General features: G+C 38.6%; 1 protein-coding gene across 1 annotated transcript; it reads left to right on the forward strand.

Annotated features, from left to right (window-relative positions):
• Positions 1–6,218: 6,218 nt before the first annotated feature.
• Positions 6,219–17,871, forward strand: slc22a16 (solute carrier family 22 member 16). The gene is made up of 8 exons (XM_028605537.1): positions 6,219–6,341; positions 7,421–7,897; positions 9,059–9,176; positions 11,209–11,767; positions 12,908–13,035; positions 15,891–16,000; positions 16,366–16,465; positions 16,599–17,871. The coding sequence occupies exons 1-8, from the start codon at positions 6,298–6,300 to the stop codon at positions 16,764–16,766; spliced, it is 1,704 nt and encodes a 567-aa protein (XP_028461338.1). The 5' UTR covers positions 6,219–6,297; the 3' UTR covers positions 16,767–17,871.
• Positions 17,872–18,191: the final 320 nt, after the last annotated feature.

The raw sequence follows: 18,191 nt of genomic DNA on the forward strand, positions 1-18,191 counted from the left end.
CGTGTGAGCCTGCATCTTAACCTGAATGATTTTGTGCATGCTAGTGTGTGTCATGAGGCTCTGCAAACAGATTTAATAGTACAATGTGAGCCGTCCTCTTTAAAAACTTTGGGAACTCCCTCCTTACTCTCAAGTCCCCGTTTTACCAAATACACGCACGCCCCTTTAATTTGCTTTCTTTTTCTTTTTGTCAGACTCATGTCACACACACACACACACACACACACACACACACACAGACACAGACACCCTCTTTTGCTCTGCCTCCTCCCTTGAGTTGCCTCTCCCGCCCCACAGACTCTCGGGTTACTGTGTAACTCTAGATATGGGCAGGGCCTGCACCACGGGCCCATGCAGGTCCCTCTCAGAATCTGCAAACAAACTGGCGCTCTCACTCATCCCGACAGCTCAGTCTGAATTTTAAGGTTTTTTTGAGCTGCAAGATGTATGAAAATGAGATATGAACAACATTATTGGGAGCATTTGATATTCACACTGCTCTGCGATTTGCATTGTTGTTTTAATTCCACAAACATTTTCTTAAAAGGATCAGTTTTTGACCATGTTTCACTTTTAGCTGGTAGCAGTTCTCATTTACCATATTAAAGAAATTGCACTATTTAATTTACCCACTTAGTTTATAGGTAGGTAAGTAAGTAAGTAATTAAAGTTTTATTTCTATAGCACCTTTCAAAACCTAGGTTATAATCAGCTTTACAAAAGGTAAAAAGGTTAAAAGAACAAAAGAGGAGTACAACACAAAACACCCCAAACATTAAAACAGAACAATTGGAGGCATTACTACTCAAAATAGAGCATAGGTGTTTCATCTAGTATTGTATGCATTCCTGAATAAATTTTCATGTTACAAATCAGTTAGTTCTTGAAATCTCTGGCAACTTGCTAACTTCTGTGTTTTATTTTCCTTGGCAATGATTCTCCAAAAATTTATTTGTAAGCCAATACTGGCCTCATTGTCTTCTTGAGTTACATCAATAACTTTGTCATTGATTTCCCCCCCAAAGACCACTAAATCTGCCATCATTTATAAACAAATTAATAATCAGAGCTCATTGTGCAGCCTGTTTATTAAATATGTTATTGATATTTTAAACTAAGAGAGGACACACTATTTATCAAGGCGGATTAGTTTTGAATGGAGAAAGGCACCGCTCACAACACTTTCGATTGGATGGAAATTAGGATTTGCCTGGCTTCACAGAGCACCTGACACGGCTAAATCTGCCTTCTGCCTAAAGACTGCCTTTTTTCTGCTGTTTAGCTTCAATGACTAACTGTTGTGGTTGGCTTATAATTAGCTCTCTACTGCCCTCTTTGGAAAAACATAATACTTCCCCTGCCTCTCTAATAATGAGAGCATATAGGTGTATGCATCGAATTAGTATTCTCTGACCAGTTTCACAATCAATTTGGTTTCCAAGGACAATAAACAACAAACATTTGTAAAACAGACATAGTCTTAGAGTGAAACATATTCTATGGACAGCAGATTAACATATTCCTGGACATATTGGCTTGCTTTGTTTGTACGCATACAAGTATGCCAGGTTTAAAATACACGTTTAGTTTAGTTAAAGACACAAGAAATAATGTGCAATTTACAACAGAAATGAGGCTAATAACTCAATAAAACTTGTGCTATGGGTTTTACTAGTTATTGGTTACTGTAGGCCCTGAAAACTCACCTATTTGAAGATTATTTTTTGGGGTTTTTCCACCTTTAATTTTGACATCTAGGTGAGAAAGGGGAAAGACATTCAGGAAATTGTCACAGGTCGGATTCGAATCCTGGACCACTGCATCGAGGGATAAACCTCCAAGAATACGTGCTCCTGCTCTACCCACTGAACCAACCCGGCCGCACTCACCTGTTTGAACTGACTTTTCACAGCCCAGCCAGCTACCCCAGTCTCCTAACTATTTTTTTTGTGATCTTTTTTTTTGCTGTGTGAAATATTATTATTATTTTTACTGTAGCAACATGCTCAGTAGTAAGTTGCTCTATTAATCAATCCAATCAAACCGTTGCAGATTTGTGGAGTAACATTAACTTCAGAAGTTTTCTGGGATTAAACAGTTCTGACAATGTATTAATTGCCATCATTTAGTGACACCTAGTTTAGTACTTCAAGACGATTACAAAAGAATCAATAAAATCTATCAACCTCTGTCAGTTCTGGGAGATGTGCAGACAATCTCTACTGCCACCCAGTGGTTAGTCATGAACACTTAACACCTCCATGTGGAAGAGATTACAACATAAAGTGAGTCTGTGAATGCCTGAAGGGATGTAAGTCAAACAGTAATTGAACTGGTAATGTACTGAAAGCAATGAGAGGATTAGGAAAGAAGCCTGTTAAACTGAAACATTATTATATTAAGCAGTGCCATGATACATTCATGTTCTGTGATTTTACACGTGTGTAATGTACAGTACAGTGTGTGGCAATGTTTGCCTGAAGGTGATGCATGACTGTTTCTGTTTTGTGCTTGGACAGAAGACAAAGAAATCCAACTTTTGTGCTAAAAAATGAGCAAAATTACTTGGAATGTCAGACACATGTTGTGTATCATACACAAAGAGAAACTATGTTTTTGTTGTGGCTTTTTCAGATTGAACACAGGAGATTTTTTCTCTCTCTGTAGACGGCATTTCACATACTGTAATGATTTGTCAGGATTTTGCCAAGATCTGTTGCCACATGGAATGCATTTGTGTTTGGCCTCTCCTCTCCTCTCCTCTCCTCTCCTATCCTCTCCTCTCCTCTCCTCTCCTCTCCTCTCCTCTCCTCTCCTCTCCATTCCACTCCTAACTTTGCTCTCCTCCCCTCGACCAAAATAAGGTCCAGAAAGTACAGGTCATGTCTACTTGATCTGTTGGCTCAGTACAAATATTAGCTGATAATACCAATATTTAGTACGAACAAAAAAGTGTCAGAGGCAAAGGACAAAAAGTAAATTGAGCCATGGGAATAAGGAGTGGAGGGTAGAGCAACAAGACAATGAACACCGCAACTACAAGAAGAACAGAATTGAACCCAATGAGTGTGCACGTGTGATTAAAGGCTATAAAAGGTGAGGTTTAAAGATTAGAAAATTCCTCTTCAGGTTAAAAGTGCACGTGGGATTTACTTGGCACTATTTTGTGAACAAACAGCTGGTCCTCTGATATGCAGGTTTCACAGTACACCAAGTAAAACTGGATTGAACGTGACTAAGATAAGTTACTTTGCTCACTAAAATAAAGGGTTTTTTTCTGGCTGGAGAACAGCGACGTGGATAAACCTATTGCTTGTTGGGAAGCAACCAGTTGTGACAGGAGCAGGTGAGTGTTAATGTTTGCTTTCAGCACACACACACACATACACACACAACACACACACACACACACACACACACACACACACACACACACACACACACACACACACACACACACACATAACACACACTCATACAATCTCTTTCTCTCTGTTCTTGTCCTTGTCTCTTTCTTTCACACACACACAATGTTAAAGTCAGCAGAAAGTCAAAACTCAAGTCTTCAAAAAATTGATCAAACTCCAGGGGTCACAAACCCACTGTCAACTTTCTCCTAAATAGATGAAATTACTGATATAGGCTATATATTACAAGGAATAGCTTATAATATATAACTAGGCTATAACTAAAAGAAATACAATTTTACTGTTTGCAGTATCTTACACCACTGCCAGTGCCTAGCTTTCATGTGGAAGATGACAGCTCCACTTGCTCTGTCTGATTTATGGCAACAACATCTGCTTGTGCCATAAATCTCCATAATAATCTCCATTTCCTGTCACATACAACATTTTGGCTTCAAAATAAAAGGCCATTTGAAGGCAAGAAAAGGGCTGGTAATTAAACCAGTGTCTCATTAATATTGCATATTGAAAAGCAGACCCTTTGTTAATTTTTAACATTTATAAATTGTCAGTCTGCATAAATCCTTATTTTGAATACACCACTACTGTTTGTTTATTTCGCATTGGACAAACCAGTACAGATGGCGAGTCAGCACGATGGCAAAAGCAAACACTATCACAATTTGTAGTCCTGCTGAATCCAACCAAGGCAAGTTGCAATAAGTCAACACAGACACAGTTACTGCACATATCAATCATTAATTAAAGCAGGGGTGGCGGCTAATGTAGCCTACCCAAATACTCCATGCTGCAAATATGGACAGGCAGCTATCCTTACAGTAACACCGTATTGTGACAATCCGCAAGTTAATACCCATATTACTCAAAGACGATGAAAGCACCCTCACTGCGCAGAAGCAATCACCACCCAAGTCTCGGTCATGGTTACACCAATACATGTAGATAAACCTCAACACTAAATCAAACCCACAACACCAAAACCCAGGTAACATAAATGCACACCCAAAACATTAACAGAACATCATTAAAACATACTTTGACGATGACAGGAACCGTTCAAAACAACGTCCCATGTGCCTTTGCAGTGCTTCAGCGCAGAGCACAACGTCCTATCGGCCGTTACAGTATTGTGCACACAACTACGCTAAAGTTAAAGCATTCAAACCCCTGTGTATTCCTTGTATTACCCTACTACTATTTTGCCACCTTCTCTACCTTTAGCGTTTATTCACGTCTTTCGAATGCGCCTCTCTCGCCTCGTCTGTTGGGTTTGGTTGTCATGATAATCACTGGCAGTGTTGGGAAAGGGGAATGGGTGATTTGGGAGTGGACTAAAAAAATCAGGCTACATAAAATATTTTGATGACAATATCGTAAATTATATTTGTCAACGTGAGCCTTCTACACGTGGAGAGTGACCTCACAGAAAAAGTCAAAGCAGAAGAGATAACTGATGCTTACGATACCAAAAATATAAAACCAGGGTCTAAAAAGGTCTGAATTTACACTTTACTTTACTTCTACGTTTTGAGTATGAAATTGAGCTGAAGTGATTAACCCATTAATTGATTTGCCAAATATATCATGATTGCATCTTCTCAAATTTGAGAAATTGCTGCTTTTCCTTGTCTTAATTAAGAGCAAACTATTTTTGAGGTTTTAACTATTAGCTGGGAAAAAAACAAAGCTATTTGTAGATGTCACTTTAGGCTCCTGGATATTGTAATGGGAATCTATATTTTCTGATGTTACAAATACCAAACTATTCATCGCCTAATTTAAGAAAATAATGGGCAGATTTATTGATAACAGAAGAAGTTTAATTATGCTCCGAGCCACAAATATATTGAGATGCACAGCAACGTCAACGAGAAGCTATATACCATATCTAAATCTAAATTAAATGTGCAGTTTTATTTATATTCTTCATGATTCAGACCTCTTGGTGTCAGAGTTTTAAAAGTGAAGATGTTTGTAACATACATCAACTCCTCTTGGAGAAGAAGGGTAGTCATGACCCCTCCTGTTCTCGTTAATGGACAATGAATATGGTCATTAGATGCATCCCTGGTTTAGAGTGAGTGAAACAAAGGGAAAGAGGGTAGCATGTTGTTGGTTAAAAGATTAAACTATGGCCTTGTAATGATTATGAATTTAGCAGCTTATTGCCAATGTATTCTTAAGTGCCAGGCATATTTACAGCGGCTGCTTGTTTCATTGGCTTTTGAGAAGGTTGATCCTGACAGGGCTAACACCTCAGAAGAGTATTGTTCCATCCATGACGTCAGAGGCCCAGTGTTGCCATTTGGCAGTCTACTTACAACATAATAAACTGCTTCTAGACTGATACCGTCACCATCATTATATTAGAGCTAGTCAGGCTGGGATTAGGCCAACAACTTTAGTTTAAATATGCTGTATTCAATCATAACCTGGTTTATACTGAGACAACACTTTACATGATTGCTCCATTGTATGGGAATGTGTGATGTCATCAAGGGCACATTTATCATGACTTCACGGGCCAGTTGCTGTCAGAAAATGTAGGACATTTGAAATGGTTTATGTTGATTCAACTAAAAGAATAAAATAAACAGAAATTAATTAATTAATTAATTAATTAACACAGCTCCAAAACATCATCATCTTGTGTGCGTGTGTGTGTGTGTGTGTATGTGTGTGTGTATGTATGTGTGTGCGCGCGCGCGCGTTTGTGCGTGCGTGCGCCCCTCCTACCCTCCTACCCTCGTTCCGCTCCGTGAAAGCCACAGTTTATTATTTGACGTTGAAGCGCTCAGGATCCGCTGCCCGAGACAGCCTGGGAGAAAGACGCTCCGGGAGCCTCGACGCACAAACTCACCGTCCGAAAATGACCGTAGAAAGAATATTCGACGAGCTCGGACATTTCAATAGGTATCAAAGACTCACTAAGTTATCATATTTCACGTGTTATGTAAATTAATTTGGGTTATTTTGTAGAATCATCAACTGCCAGTTGAGTAGCTTTGGAATTAACTTCTCAACTTCTAAATATATTTCTATTCAACGTTACAAATGCGTTTTTGAAGACAAAACCCTAATAGGCTAACTAAAAGAGAGCTCAGTCACTCCAGCATTTCATTACTTGTGCAGAATGCCGTTAGATCATTTTATCATGTATTTATATCACATCTAAATGCTCACTGAGGGGCGAGTCTTCACCTCAGAGGAACTTGTGGATCCTCTTTTTAGATTTTTGAATTCTCTCTCACTCTCTCTCTCTCTCTCTCTCTCTCTCTCTCTCTCTCTCTCTCTCTCTCTCTCTCTCTCTCTCTTTCTCTCTCTGAAGTCCATGATTAGTCCCATTTTCTTTCTTTTTAGAAAAGTTAAAAATGCCAGAATGTAACTATTTTCCAATTTTTTCAGTTTATCCCTTAAAGTGAAAAAATGCTGAATTAATGTCATTACATATCAAATATAATATATACACTGATGCCGCTATTATTATTATTATTATTATTATTATTATTGTTATTATTATTATTATAATTATTATTATTATTATTATTATTATTCAGTAGGTTTTATTTTCCATCTTTCTTTTTTCATCTCATCATATCTTATTATTAGTATTATTATTAAGTGTTTTGTTTCTATCTTATTTTGAATTGATTATGGCATTCTATCCCTGTTTTTCAATTCAGTTTGTCATGTCGTTACCTTATTGTAAAGCTGCTATACAAATAGAAATATCATTTCACTTGTCCAACATGGTCCAGCTTGTCTCAACGTTTCAATTAAATCCAATGCAATTTGCACTTTTATTTTTTTAACTTATCACTGTATTTTTTCTGCACATGGGCAGAGCTTTATATGGATATACAGTGAGTTGTTAAGGTGACCTTTTAGCAGTTATCTGTTAAATGGGAGAGTTAAATGATTGCTGCCAAGTCACTTATCTCTTTTTCAGCTCTGGTGTCGGGCATATGTTTAATGCATTTTCTTTCTCTCAGATATCAGGCATGTCTTTACTTTGCAGCAGTCTTCCAGGCCATAGCATGTGGGATCCACTACCTGGCCTCTGTCTTCTTAGTGCAGACACCAAACTTTGTGTGCAGCGTGCCCGGCAACATCACCGATGTCCTATATGGTAACCTGACGGGATTTAGTTTGGAAGACATCCTGCCAATCTTCAAGTCAGACACTGGGCCCTTGGTGGTGAGGACGGCTGAAGGAGAACAGTGGGAGCTCAGCCGGTGCCGCTGCGCCCTGCGCATTAACCCCAAAAACTTTACATATGACTTTGATGGAAACAAAACAGTGAAAGCCTGCGATGGGAACTTTGTTTACGACCTCACTGAAATTCACCAAAGCATAGTGACGGACTGGGACTTGGTGTGTGAGAACGAGTGGCTGGCCAAGATGTGCCAGCCCACCTTCATGCTGGGAGTACTGGTCGGAGCGCTGGTGTTTGGAGACATTGCTGACAGGTAAGCAGGGGATGGATAACGTCTTGCAAAATGTGTATTTACACAGGGCGAGGCAAATTATGTCATGTAAGTCACATGAAGTAGAGTTTCACCAAATAAGGAAATTCTTTTCACGTGTGCATGGAAACAAGAGCACAGGTTCAAGTGGCTGTAAGAACCTTTATAATCCTTTACACATGTAGTCATAACTTCAGGAGACATCTTTGCAGTTCTGCCTCATTACTGTCATCTCTCATGCTCAGTGGTTGATATGTGAGCACAGGACTGGTTTGTCTATCAAGCATGGAGGCATAAAGCATGTGGGAGAGGGATGATGAGAGTGACAGTCACGCAGGAAAAGTGGATAGTTGGTGTGGATGATGGGATTGAGGGATGAGAGCAGCATTTAGAAGTAGGACCTCTGATAAAATCAGTCGAGGACACATGCTTTGATGTCGGCCAACCATAAGGTAAGGATAAAGTGCTGATGGCAGTGGTTACCAAGGCCTGCCGTGTTTCTTGCTCCTGCCCAGGACAAGAAGATCTCCGTCCTTTGCCCCAAGTTCTTAAGTGACTCACATTTCAAATTTCTTTTGGTGTTAGCAGCCCTGGTAGTTAGTATGGATCATCACACCTCACTGTATCACTGTCTTGTGTTTTTATCCATGGTCTTTTCCATTATGACTAATGGGTGAATGCCTTTATGGGCTTAACATTGTCAGAGGTCAAGTTTTGCCTGTTAATGGCTGTATAAGTTACATCAAGCAGTCAAAGAGGTGCTGGAGCATCTCTTCCATGTTCAATGCAAAGTGTCATCCCATGTTTATGTTCTATTCACAGAGCTGGATATTATTGGCGTTAGATATTGTACAGGTAGAATTGAGGCAAATCTGTAAGGTATGAAGGGAAGGGTTCATCACACAATGCTGGAATATTATAATTTGTTTACTACCGAAAGCAGAACTTCAGTGACTTAAACAAATTACAAACCTTTTGTGTCTGCAACTTTATTCAAATATGTAAAATATGCCATGCAATGCCTACATCAAAATGTTGGTCTGGTACAATCATACCTTGATTTAATGCATTGTTTACCTATTAACTCAGTTTCTTTATCTCTCTGTCTCTCTCTTTCACCCTCTCTCTGTTTCTCTACCTGCATTGGGCGTCTCTCTCCTCCAGAGTTGGTCGTGTGAGGATCCTGATGTTCACCAGCCTCTGTCAGTTTGGGTTTGGGGTGTCTGTAGCGTTTTCTGGACACTATTATTTCTTTCTAGTGCTCCGCTTCCTCCTTGCCATGGTGAGTTCAGTGTGTGTATGTACTGCTTTTTTGGTAGTTTATCCTTGTGTGTCTGTGTTCTTGCATGCCATGGTTGGTGCAATTTGGAGAAATGACAAATCAATTTCCATGGAATGATATAAGAGCATACCTAAAGAAAGTAGTCAGGTGAGCAACTGTGATATGAATTTCCAGTACATTTCCAGAGACCTCAAACTTAGATGATAAAGTTATCCACCAGTGTGAAATTGCATTTTGCAAAACAATTTCAAATCACTGAAAATAAAAAAGTCTCTGTTAACACTATTAATGCTTGCACCCAAAGCCAGTATGGGACAAGGGAGGTGCCCTACTTTCTGCTTGAAAACAAGCATGCTTCTTTAGGTTCATCATGTGTCCAACAATCGCTTAACCAATCTCTTCTGTTCTCTATGAATACCACCTCCTGTTAGTCATATTGCAGTGAAGCCAACATGTAAAACAAAGCAAGATGTTAGTTCCAGCTATGTATAATAAGAACATAACTATAACTGTGTAACTTTATCTGTATATATATATATATATATGTATGTATATTTATATATTTATATATATATATATATATATATATATATATATATATATATATATATATATATATATATTTCTGCCCTCTTGGGAGTAAAGTATTTACCCAAATCTGCTTCGAAAAATCATTTACATTCATATAAAACAAGGGAATGTAAGACATTTGCAGACCACAATTGCTTTTACATGTACTGTAAATTGATGTAATGTAAACTGATAGAGATTTAAAGGGCATGATGTATTTTTCTGCATGTCAAGCATACATCTCTGTGTATATATAAATATAGCTTATGCATTTACATTTGCATCTGAGTTCAGTTGGGGTAAATACCTAAAATGTAAACATTGAATTTCATCTTACAAATTAAATCAGGTCCTCTACTGGTCCTAAGCTCTGCTGGTTTGTGCAACACAAAGAAACTGAAATTCCCAGACCACCACAAGATTAACAGTTGTAGAGCAAGTGTCTTTAATGTGTCTTAATGTCTGTATGTTTATGTGTGTGCACAATGGTGATTTTGTGTACAGGGTAATAGATAATATGTGCATGAAACAACATGTTTACAAGGCAAAGGAAGTGAGTCATTACGGTTAGGATTAGTCCAAAGTTGTGCTGAAAGAGCCCTTACAGCTCGTTAACCGTTTCACTCCTCTCTGTCTCCTAACCGCCTCCCCCCCAGTCCTCCCCAAACCTCCCCAGCCACAGCTGTTGTTTTCACATAGAATGAGACTCTCAGCTAGTGAAGGCTCATACTGCAGAGCAGCAAACCTGCTTACTGCCATATCTATTACATTGAGATTTAAAAAAAAAAAACTATTTTTAGGGATTAGATTTTATAGACATTTTTTACAGATATTTTCAACATGTAACTTATTGTTGTTGTTGTTATCATCATCATCATTATTATTATATCATACTGTTAATTTTTAGGGTGCTGTATATGCATGCAAAAAAATGGAAAAGAGTTAATCAGATCTGCTCTGTAAACAGCATGAACAACTGGAGCAAGCAATAATGCTAATTTTCAATGTTAAAGCAAAGACGAAAGGACACATTGTTTCTTTCACAAATGAATTCATAGGTGATAAAATTGGTCAGTTCAATAGACTCAGGTTTTGCTGCTACAGTTTTATTGGTCTGGCTTGATCAGTAGTAGTAGTTGCTAATGTTAGCAAACATATACATATATAGTGTAACTTCTTTTTCCCGCTTTCATGATTCTTTTCTACTTGTGCTACTTTTACATTGAGCATTTAGCTTTATCCCATAGTTGCTTATTGTGGCTGCGGTGGCAGCTGTTCAGTAAACGTTTGAAATGATGATGTGGCCTAAAGGAAAGACAAGCACCATTTAAAATCCTTAACAACCAGACACTGTGACACTCTGTGGTACACTCATGTATATTAAACAATTGTTTTGTCTTTCAATCATCCTTCCTTTTATTCATGTCCCTCCTTTCCTCCTACCTATCTTTGCGTTTGGCAGGTGTCTAGTGGCTACCTCGTGGTGGTGTTTGTCTACGTCACAGAGTTCACTGGCATCAAGGTGCGCACATGGACCTCTATGCACGTGCATGCTGCCTTTGCTGTCGGCATCATGGTGGTGGCTCTGACCGGTTACCTGGTGCGGGTCTGGTGGATCTACCAGATCATCCTCTCCACATGCACCTCGCCCTTCCTGCTCCTTTGCTGGAAGTTCCCTGAAACACCTTTTTACTTGATGGCCAAGGGCCGCTACAAGGAAACTCAGACCCTGCTGGACGCAATAGCCCGCTTCAACGGCCTTGAATGCCGGCTGAAGGTGCAGGAGCTTCTGGAACCAGAGGAGAGGGAGAACGGCAAAGCTCTGCTGGAGGAGGCAGAGCAGCAGCCATTGCAGTCTGAGAAGAAGCTGTCCATCCTGGATCTGTTTGGCAGCTGGAGAATGGCGAGACGTACATGCACAGTGTGGGCCATCTGGTTCATCGGCAGCCTGGGCTACTACGTTTTCTCTTTGGGCTCAGTCAACCTAGGAGGAAACCAGTATGTTAACCTCTTCCTGGCTGGTAAGTGATGAAAAAAGGAGGAAAATAGTAGTAATGACACTGCAAAACTAACTAGCATCCTGCTTAGGTCATCCAATTGTAGATTTGTTGTTTACATGTATTGTTGACAACTGTATTACATCACAACATGTGTGGGTTTTAAATGCAGAGTGGCTTTGTGTTTGTGTGTTTCTTTCTTTTTTAAAGATTATTTTTGGGGGCATTTGTAGGCCTTTATTTTCACAGGAGAGATGAATACATGGAAAGGGGGAGAGAGCGGGAATGACATGCAGTAAAGGGCCGCAGGTCGGAGTCAAACCCATGGCATCGGGGAGTAAACCTCTATATATGTGCACCTGCTCTACCAACTGAGTTAACCTGGCCACATCTGTGCGTTTCTTTATTTCTTTTAGTGTTCCTGTAGTGAAGCTGCTTACCAAGTTGAACAGGATTTAAAATTGTTTAGAGAATCTCAGCATTAACACTTAACTCTGTTCGTAATATTTGTGGTGTACGTTTTAAAATAATACGTTCATTTATATTAGTTAGGATAATATGATGTCGTTGGGAAGGCAGCAAGATGATTTCTGTTCTACAGTTTGGCTTTGTTAACGTCTCTTGTTTTTGGTAACTTAGCAGGTCAAATTAGCCTGTGAGCAACTTCAGTAAAATAACAGCTCTTCATCTGCAGGCTTAATAGTTTGTGTTTTTTTCATCTGATAAAAAAATAAGATTTCCACTGTAAAAAAAAAAAGGTTAACAAATCAAGAACTGATGTACTGCTCATGTTATACTATTTTGAATGTATGGGGGTTTCCCAGGCAAATATTTCTCACAAATGCACATCTCAAATACTACGTTTGGTACTTATAATGTCTGGGGATGACATTTTATGAATTCAGCAGATGAAATCCTTTGTTTTTTTCCCTCTTCATACTCAACAGAAAACACTGATTTTAATGTTCTTCCTTTACAGTGCCCAGCCGGACCATTCATATTCCCCACTAATGTGGAGCACATTTTAGGAAGCTGAGCTACACCAACATTGCAGATGCCGGTTATTTAGCTGTCCTAGATAGAAACTGTCTCTGTGTCTCTGTGTCAGTATGTCAGTGCCACGATAACCTCTGACCGACTACTGCTGTGATTGTCTGTTTACAGGTGCAGTGGAGCTCCCCTCTTATTTGGTTGGCTGCTTTGCAATGGACCGGATTGGCAGGAAGAAGACTTGTGCCCCAGCTCTGCTCCTGGCCGGGGTCGCTTGTTTGCTCATCATTGTGGTACCTGCTGTAGGTACTGAGAGAGAGAGAGAGAGAGAGAGAGAGAGAGAGAGAGAGAGAGTGTGTGTGTGCGTGTGTGTGTGTGTGTGTGTGTGTGTGTGTGTGTGTGTGTGTGTGTGTGAGAGAGAGAGAGAGTGACAGTGTGTGTAAACATGTAAGTGTTGGTATTGTTAAATCTTAAAGTATTATAATTCATGTTGTTGCATACTTAGATGCATCATCAACACTATTATTACTTTGGGGTTATAAAACTACATGCTCCAAAACAATTTTAGAAGCTCCATAAACAGAAATCATAAACAAGAATTATGTTACAAACTTTTCATACATATTTGACCCCAAATGTAGAGGAATTGGCCATATGACATTCAAATCATGTCAATCAATCTCTGAACATTATCTTTCCAGAAAGAAGAAAACCAGAATGAAGAATAAGCTAACAGGGCTCTGTTACAATCTGTCTGGACCACTAGATCTCGAGTATACTGTCCGTTACCCTGGGTCGTTTGACCACTGTTATGTTGAACCCTGATATATGACACACACAGGCAGTTCCCAGTATGTGTGCTCTGAGCTCTGACCCAAATGACCAGCTTGGTACACATGGACAAATATTCCTTTCCTTAGCAAACATGCCATAGTCTCTACTCTCTAACGTAACTAAGTATAACAATGAGAAGTTTTGCAATGGATAGAAGTGTTAAGAAGCACTTGAATGAATAAGTAGAATACATGAACTCTTAGTGACGGGACTAAGGTCTGACCCTGATATTTTCACTAAACTTGGCATTTGTATACATTCTATAGATCTTTCAATAGATCATTGCACAATGTACTCTTCTGTTCTGGGCCTGGGTTTCTTTCCCCTACTTGTTGAGCAAGTTTTTTCATAAGTTTCTGAAGATGTATAATGCAATACTTGTAGTCAGAACATCATTCTGTCTCAGGAAATACTGGTAACTGTCGTGGCTACTCTGAGTGCTCTTGCTTTTGAATGCTGTGCTTGTCTACATAGCTAAACTGTACTGTATTAGTGAGGGAGCTACAGTTATAGCTCTCTCTCATGCATAACCACTAGTATAAATACTTACTACAGTGGCTTTACTTACCTCTTATCAGTATTTTGTCAAAATGTAACCATTATATGTTTTACTAAGCACTACATACTGTTAACACACAATTATAGTTTTTCAGCAAATCTTGCATTTGCACTTAATAGAAATAAGATTACCAGTGTTCAGGCTCAGAGAGGACAGGATGCTGTTTCCATGCAAGCAGCCCTGTGTGTGTCATATATTCACATATGGCTACATATGTTGCATACTGTGAGTACCATGCAAACACACCATACAACTGCTTACCACCAAAGATGTGAGATTAATTAATTAATAGATAAAAGGATAAACAACATGTCCTTACATCAGTACAGCCAAATATAAAGATTGTTGGTTGCAGTTTAAAAATAGCTCATTTGGATTTAGATCACTTCACACAGCCCCATTCTTCTCTCTAACCCTAGAGCTTTCGAGATCACAGCTCACTTTCCAAGAACATTCATTTTTCACTTAATTTGAAGTACATGTAGTACACACACACACACACACACACACACACACACACACACACACACACACACACACACACACACACACACACACACACACACACACACACACACTCATGCAGGACTCAATTATTATATGCATGAAATACTCAGATAATGAATGATGAAATAAATGAATGTACAAATATAAAACACTCCCACTCCCATTCCATTAAATATGTGCCCATACAGATATGCAATGTAAAATCAATATAGTATCTACAGTATATCTACACTTGCTTTATATATATATATATATATATATATATATATATAGAGAGAGAGAGAGAGAGAGAGAGAGAGAGAGAGAGAGCGATAATCTTATACAGTACAGGCCAAAATGTTGGACACACCTTCTCATTCAATGCATTTCCTTTTTATTTTCATGACTATTTACATTGTAGATTTTCACTGAAGGCATCAAAACTATGAATGAACACATATGGACTTATGTACTTAACATAAAAGTGTGAGAAAAAAATTCTACTAATTAACCCTGACAAGGCACACCTGTGAAGTGAAAACCATTTCAGGTGACTACCTCATGAAGCTCATTGAGAGAACACCAAGGGTTTGCAGAGTTATCAAAAAAAGCAAAGGGTGGCTACTTTGAAGAATCTAAAATATAAGACATGTTTTCAGTTATTTCACACTTTTTTGTTAAGTACATAATTCCATATGTGTTCATTCATAGTTTTGATGCCATCAGTGAGAATCTACAATGTAAATAGTCATGAAAATAAAGAAACACATTGAATGAGAAGGTGTGTCCAAACTTTTGGCCTGTACTGTATATGTAATAATATTCTTTATTTCACATGCTCACATACAGTACTGGTAAACACAAGCATAAATGCATACAAATAAATAGTTTTGTTTATGTGGTATAGTAATAAAGTAAATTAAAAGTGACTGAGGGTCATTCCTTCACTTTATTAGATCACTTATGAGAAAATGTGATAAAATAGAATCAAGTCAGCATGGAGTGCTGTGCTCTCTATTAGTTGAGTCAGAGGTAAAATGAAATGTCTGAAGGTCAAAGGTCAAGTGTTCAAGTAATGGTCAAGTTATTTGTGTATATGATGAAATCGGCGGTAATGTCTTTTGCAGGCTAAAGGTTATTACAGTGATTTTTGCCCTGCAGAAGAAAATTATGTGCAAAATTTGCAAACCAAAGTTTACTTTACTATGAACTATGGGAAAACCATGGGAAGTCCTTGTTTCACACTGTCCAACTGACTTCTTTACTCCTTTTCCATAGGACATTGAGGCACTGGCTATCGCTCTCTGTATGACAGGGAAGTTTGCCATCGCCATTGCGTTTGGTCTCATCTACCTGTACACCTGTGAGCTTTACCCAACCATCATCAGGTAAGAGCAAACAGGGAGTTCAAATCATACACAAACAAAGAAAACACATTTTTGTTTACATTCATTATAGCCATTTTCCACTTTTAAAGCATCACCTACTGTTAGAGTACTAACAATAAGGAAATCATGACATGTCATTAGAATATAATTATGGGCACATTAAAGTTGCCAGTCCAGTGTCTTTTTATGTCAGTCATACCAGTGTTTTATGCACAGCTGCAGATATTATATACTTTACAAGTAATGTTGCTTTTCAGTAATTGATTCTTGTTCATATTGGTGGTGGTAGGCCTCATGTCTGTACCCTGCCGTCACTAAGTCTGTCTTTTTTAATGTTGCTGACTTTGTGTATGATCTCTCTTTAGGTCTCTGGCAGTGGGTAGTGGTAGTACGATGTGCCGTGTTGGCAGTGTGGTGGCCCCCTTCTGCGTGTACCTGGCTGATGTCTGGACCTACCTACCTCAGGTATTATTTAATGTTTAATTACCTTGTCCCTTCTATCAATTTGCACCCTGTTCACATTTGTCATAGTTTATTTACACGGGTATCCTGGCAACAAAACACATTTTTTTATTTTTTTATTGTGATCCCTGTATAGCTCATCGTGGGAATCCTGGCATTCATTATCGGAGTGCTGACATTATTGTTGCCTGAGACCCTGGGCAGACCTCTAACAACTACTTTGGAAGAGGCTGAAGCTCTGGGACGCGAGCCCAGCAAGAAGAACTCAGCCCTGGGCAATAAAGATGCTGAGGACAGGATGTAGGTGAACCAACATGAAGCCAAGGCCTGAATTGTACGCTACTGGAAAACCAGAGAGACAGAGAAGCTTTGGAAAAAAAGAAATGAAGGAAAGAGAAAGGAGGGGACAACTGCCAAAAACTAAAATAGTAACAGCTGATTTTGTGGCTTGTTGAAAATAAAATGGAAAAAAAACATTGTGTTTTATCAGAACGTGTTTAAATGATGTGTTTGTTGACATTTCTTCTGCAAGTGGCAAATATTTCAGTTATTTAAGGGTCCTGAGACATTACACAAACTGCATATTATTATCTAAACTGCTTCAGTAGGTGAAAGTTGTACCATAAAATGTGATGGATGTTTACAGTGGACAGTTTGAGTGATAATTGAACTGTTTTCTTTTGTTTTCTTTTTCAAATTAGTACAGCTATCCTGTTTGTTCTTTAAACGTGTATGATCTCAGCAATGAACTTTGTGAATACAACATTGTTGGTAGGACAGATTGCTAAAACTGCAAAAATAAGACCTAAATTGTATTAAACTGGAATTCTTTTTTTAAAGGAAGTGAGCATGAGTATGCACTGTGATTTAGTTACTTCTCTACAGTAATCATAAGTATAGAACATGGCTTAGCCTCTATTTCTGGAACATATAATATTGAAGCATGCAGAGTCTATGTTTTTCTAAGTGCCTTAGTTTTCATTTTAAAGTCACCTTTTTATTATCTTTAACTCTATTTTTATTTTTTAAATCTCAGGGCATCTAGTTTTAGATATCACTGTGAAATAATATAGAGTAATACTACATTACAATCATGGTCAAGAGTCAAGATGTGATCTCCAAATGTTTGGACCAAAGACAGGAATGAACCATTACAGTGTGGAGATGTATTCACCTGCTTTGCAATGTTGTAGTACACTACTAATATGTTTTGGTTTCATGACAATCAACTGATATTCTAACAGTGACGACAAACAGTAGGTGTTGAAAGTGCTCAGGTTCAGTATTCAATTCTGAACAGCTCTAGAATCAAGAGTATGATTTTTTTGCATGAATAGTTTGTTTTATTTCTTTATGGACAAGTAAATAAAATGGCCAACACTGAGGTTGTTGGCCTCTTCTTTACTACACTTTTCAATTCTGTCTTGTTTATATAGATATTTGCTTTAACAACTGTAGTTCTACAGTGGAACTGAGAGAAAAACCTTATTTGATGAATGCCATTGCAATTTAAAAGTCCTCCACCTCCTCCTCTTCCTCCTCCTCCGTCAACAGTTCAACCTGGTGCTGGAAAAGTAGGGAATCTATTTTTATCATACCAAGAATATAGAGCAGGTCTGGGACCAGCCCACCGACACAAACAGCTTCCTATTTGCCGGTGCAGAGGAGGTCCCCACTGCACCCCACCACCCAGCACATGAACAAACCCTCTGTGTTCAACTTTGGAGTC

The sequence above is a fragment of the Perca flavescens genome, chromosome 18 (genome assembly GCF_004354835.1).
Source record: "Perca flavescens isolate YP-PL-M2 chromosome 18, PFLA_1.0, whole genome shotgun sequence".
NCBI classification, from domain to species: Eukaryota; Metazoa; Chordata; class Actinopteri; order Perciformes; family Percidae; genus Perca; species Perca flavescens.

Excerpts from the sequence above, each read along its gene's own strand:
- slc22a16 (XM_028605537.1), top strand. The coding sequence starts at position 6,298 with ATGACCGTAGAAAGAATATTCGACGAGCTCGGACATTTCAATAG. Across the intron at positions 6,342-7,420 it reads GAGCTCGGACATTTCAATAG|ATATCAGGCATGTCTTTACT; the intron begins GTATCAAAGACT and ends TCTTTCTCTCAG. Across the intron at positions 7,898-9,058 it reads TTTGGAGACATTGCTGACAG|AGTTGGTCGTGTGAGGATCC; the intron begins GTAAGCAGGGGA and ends TCTCTCCTCCAG.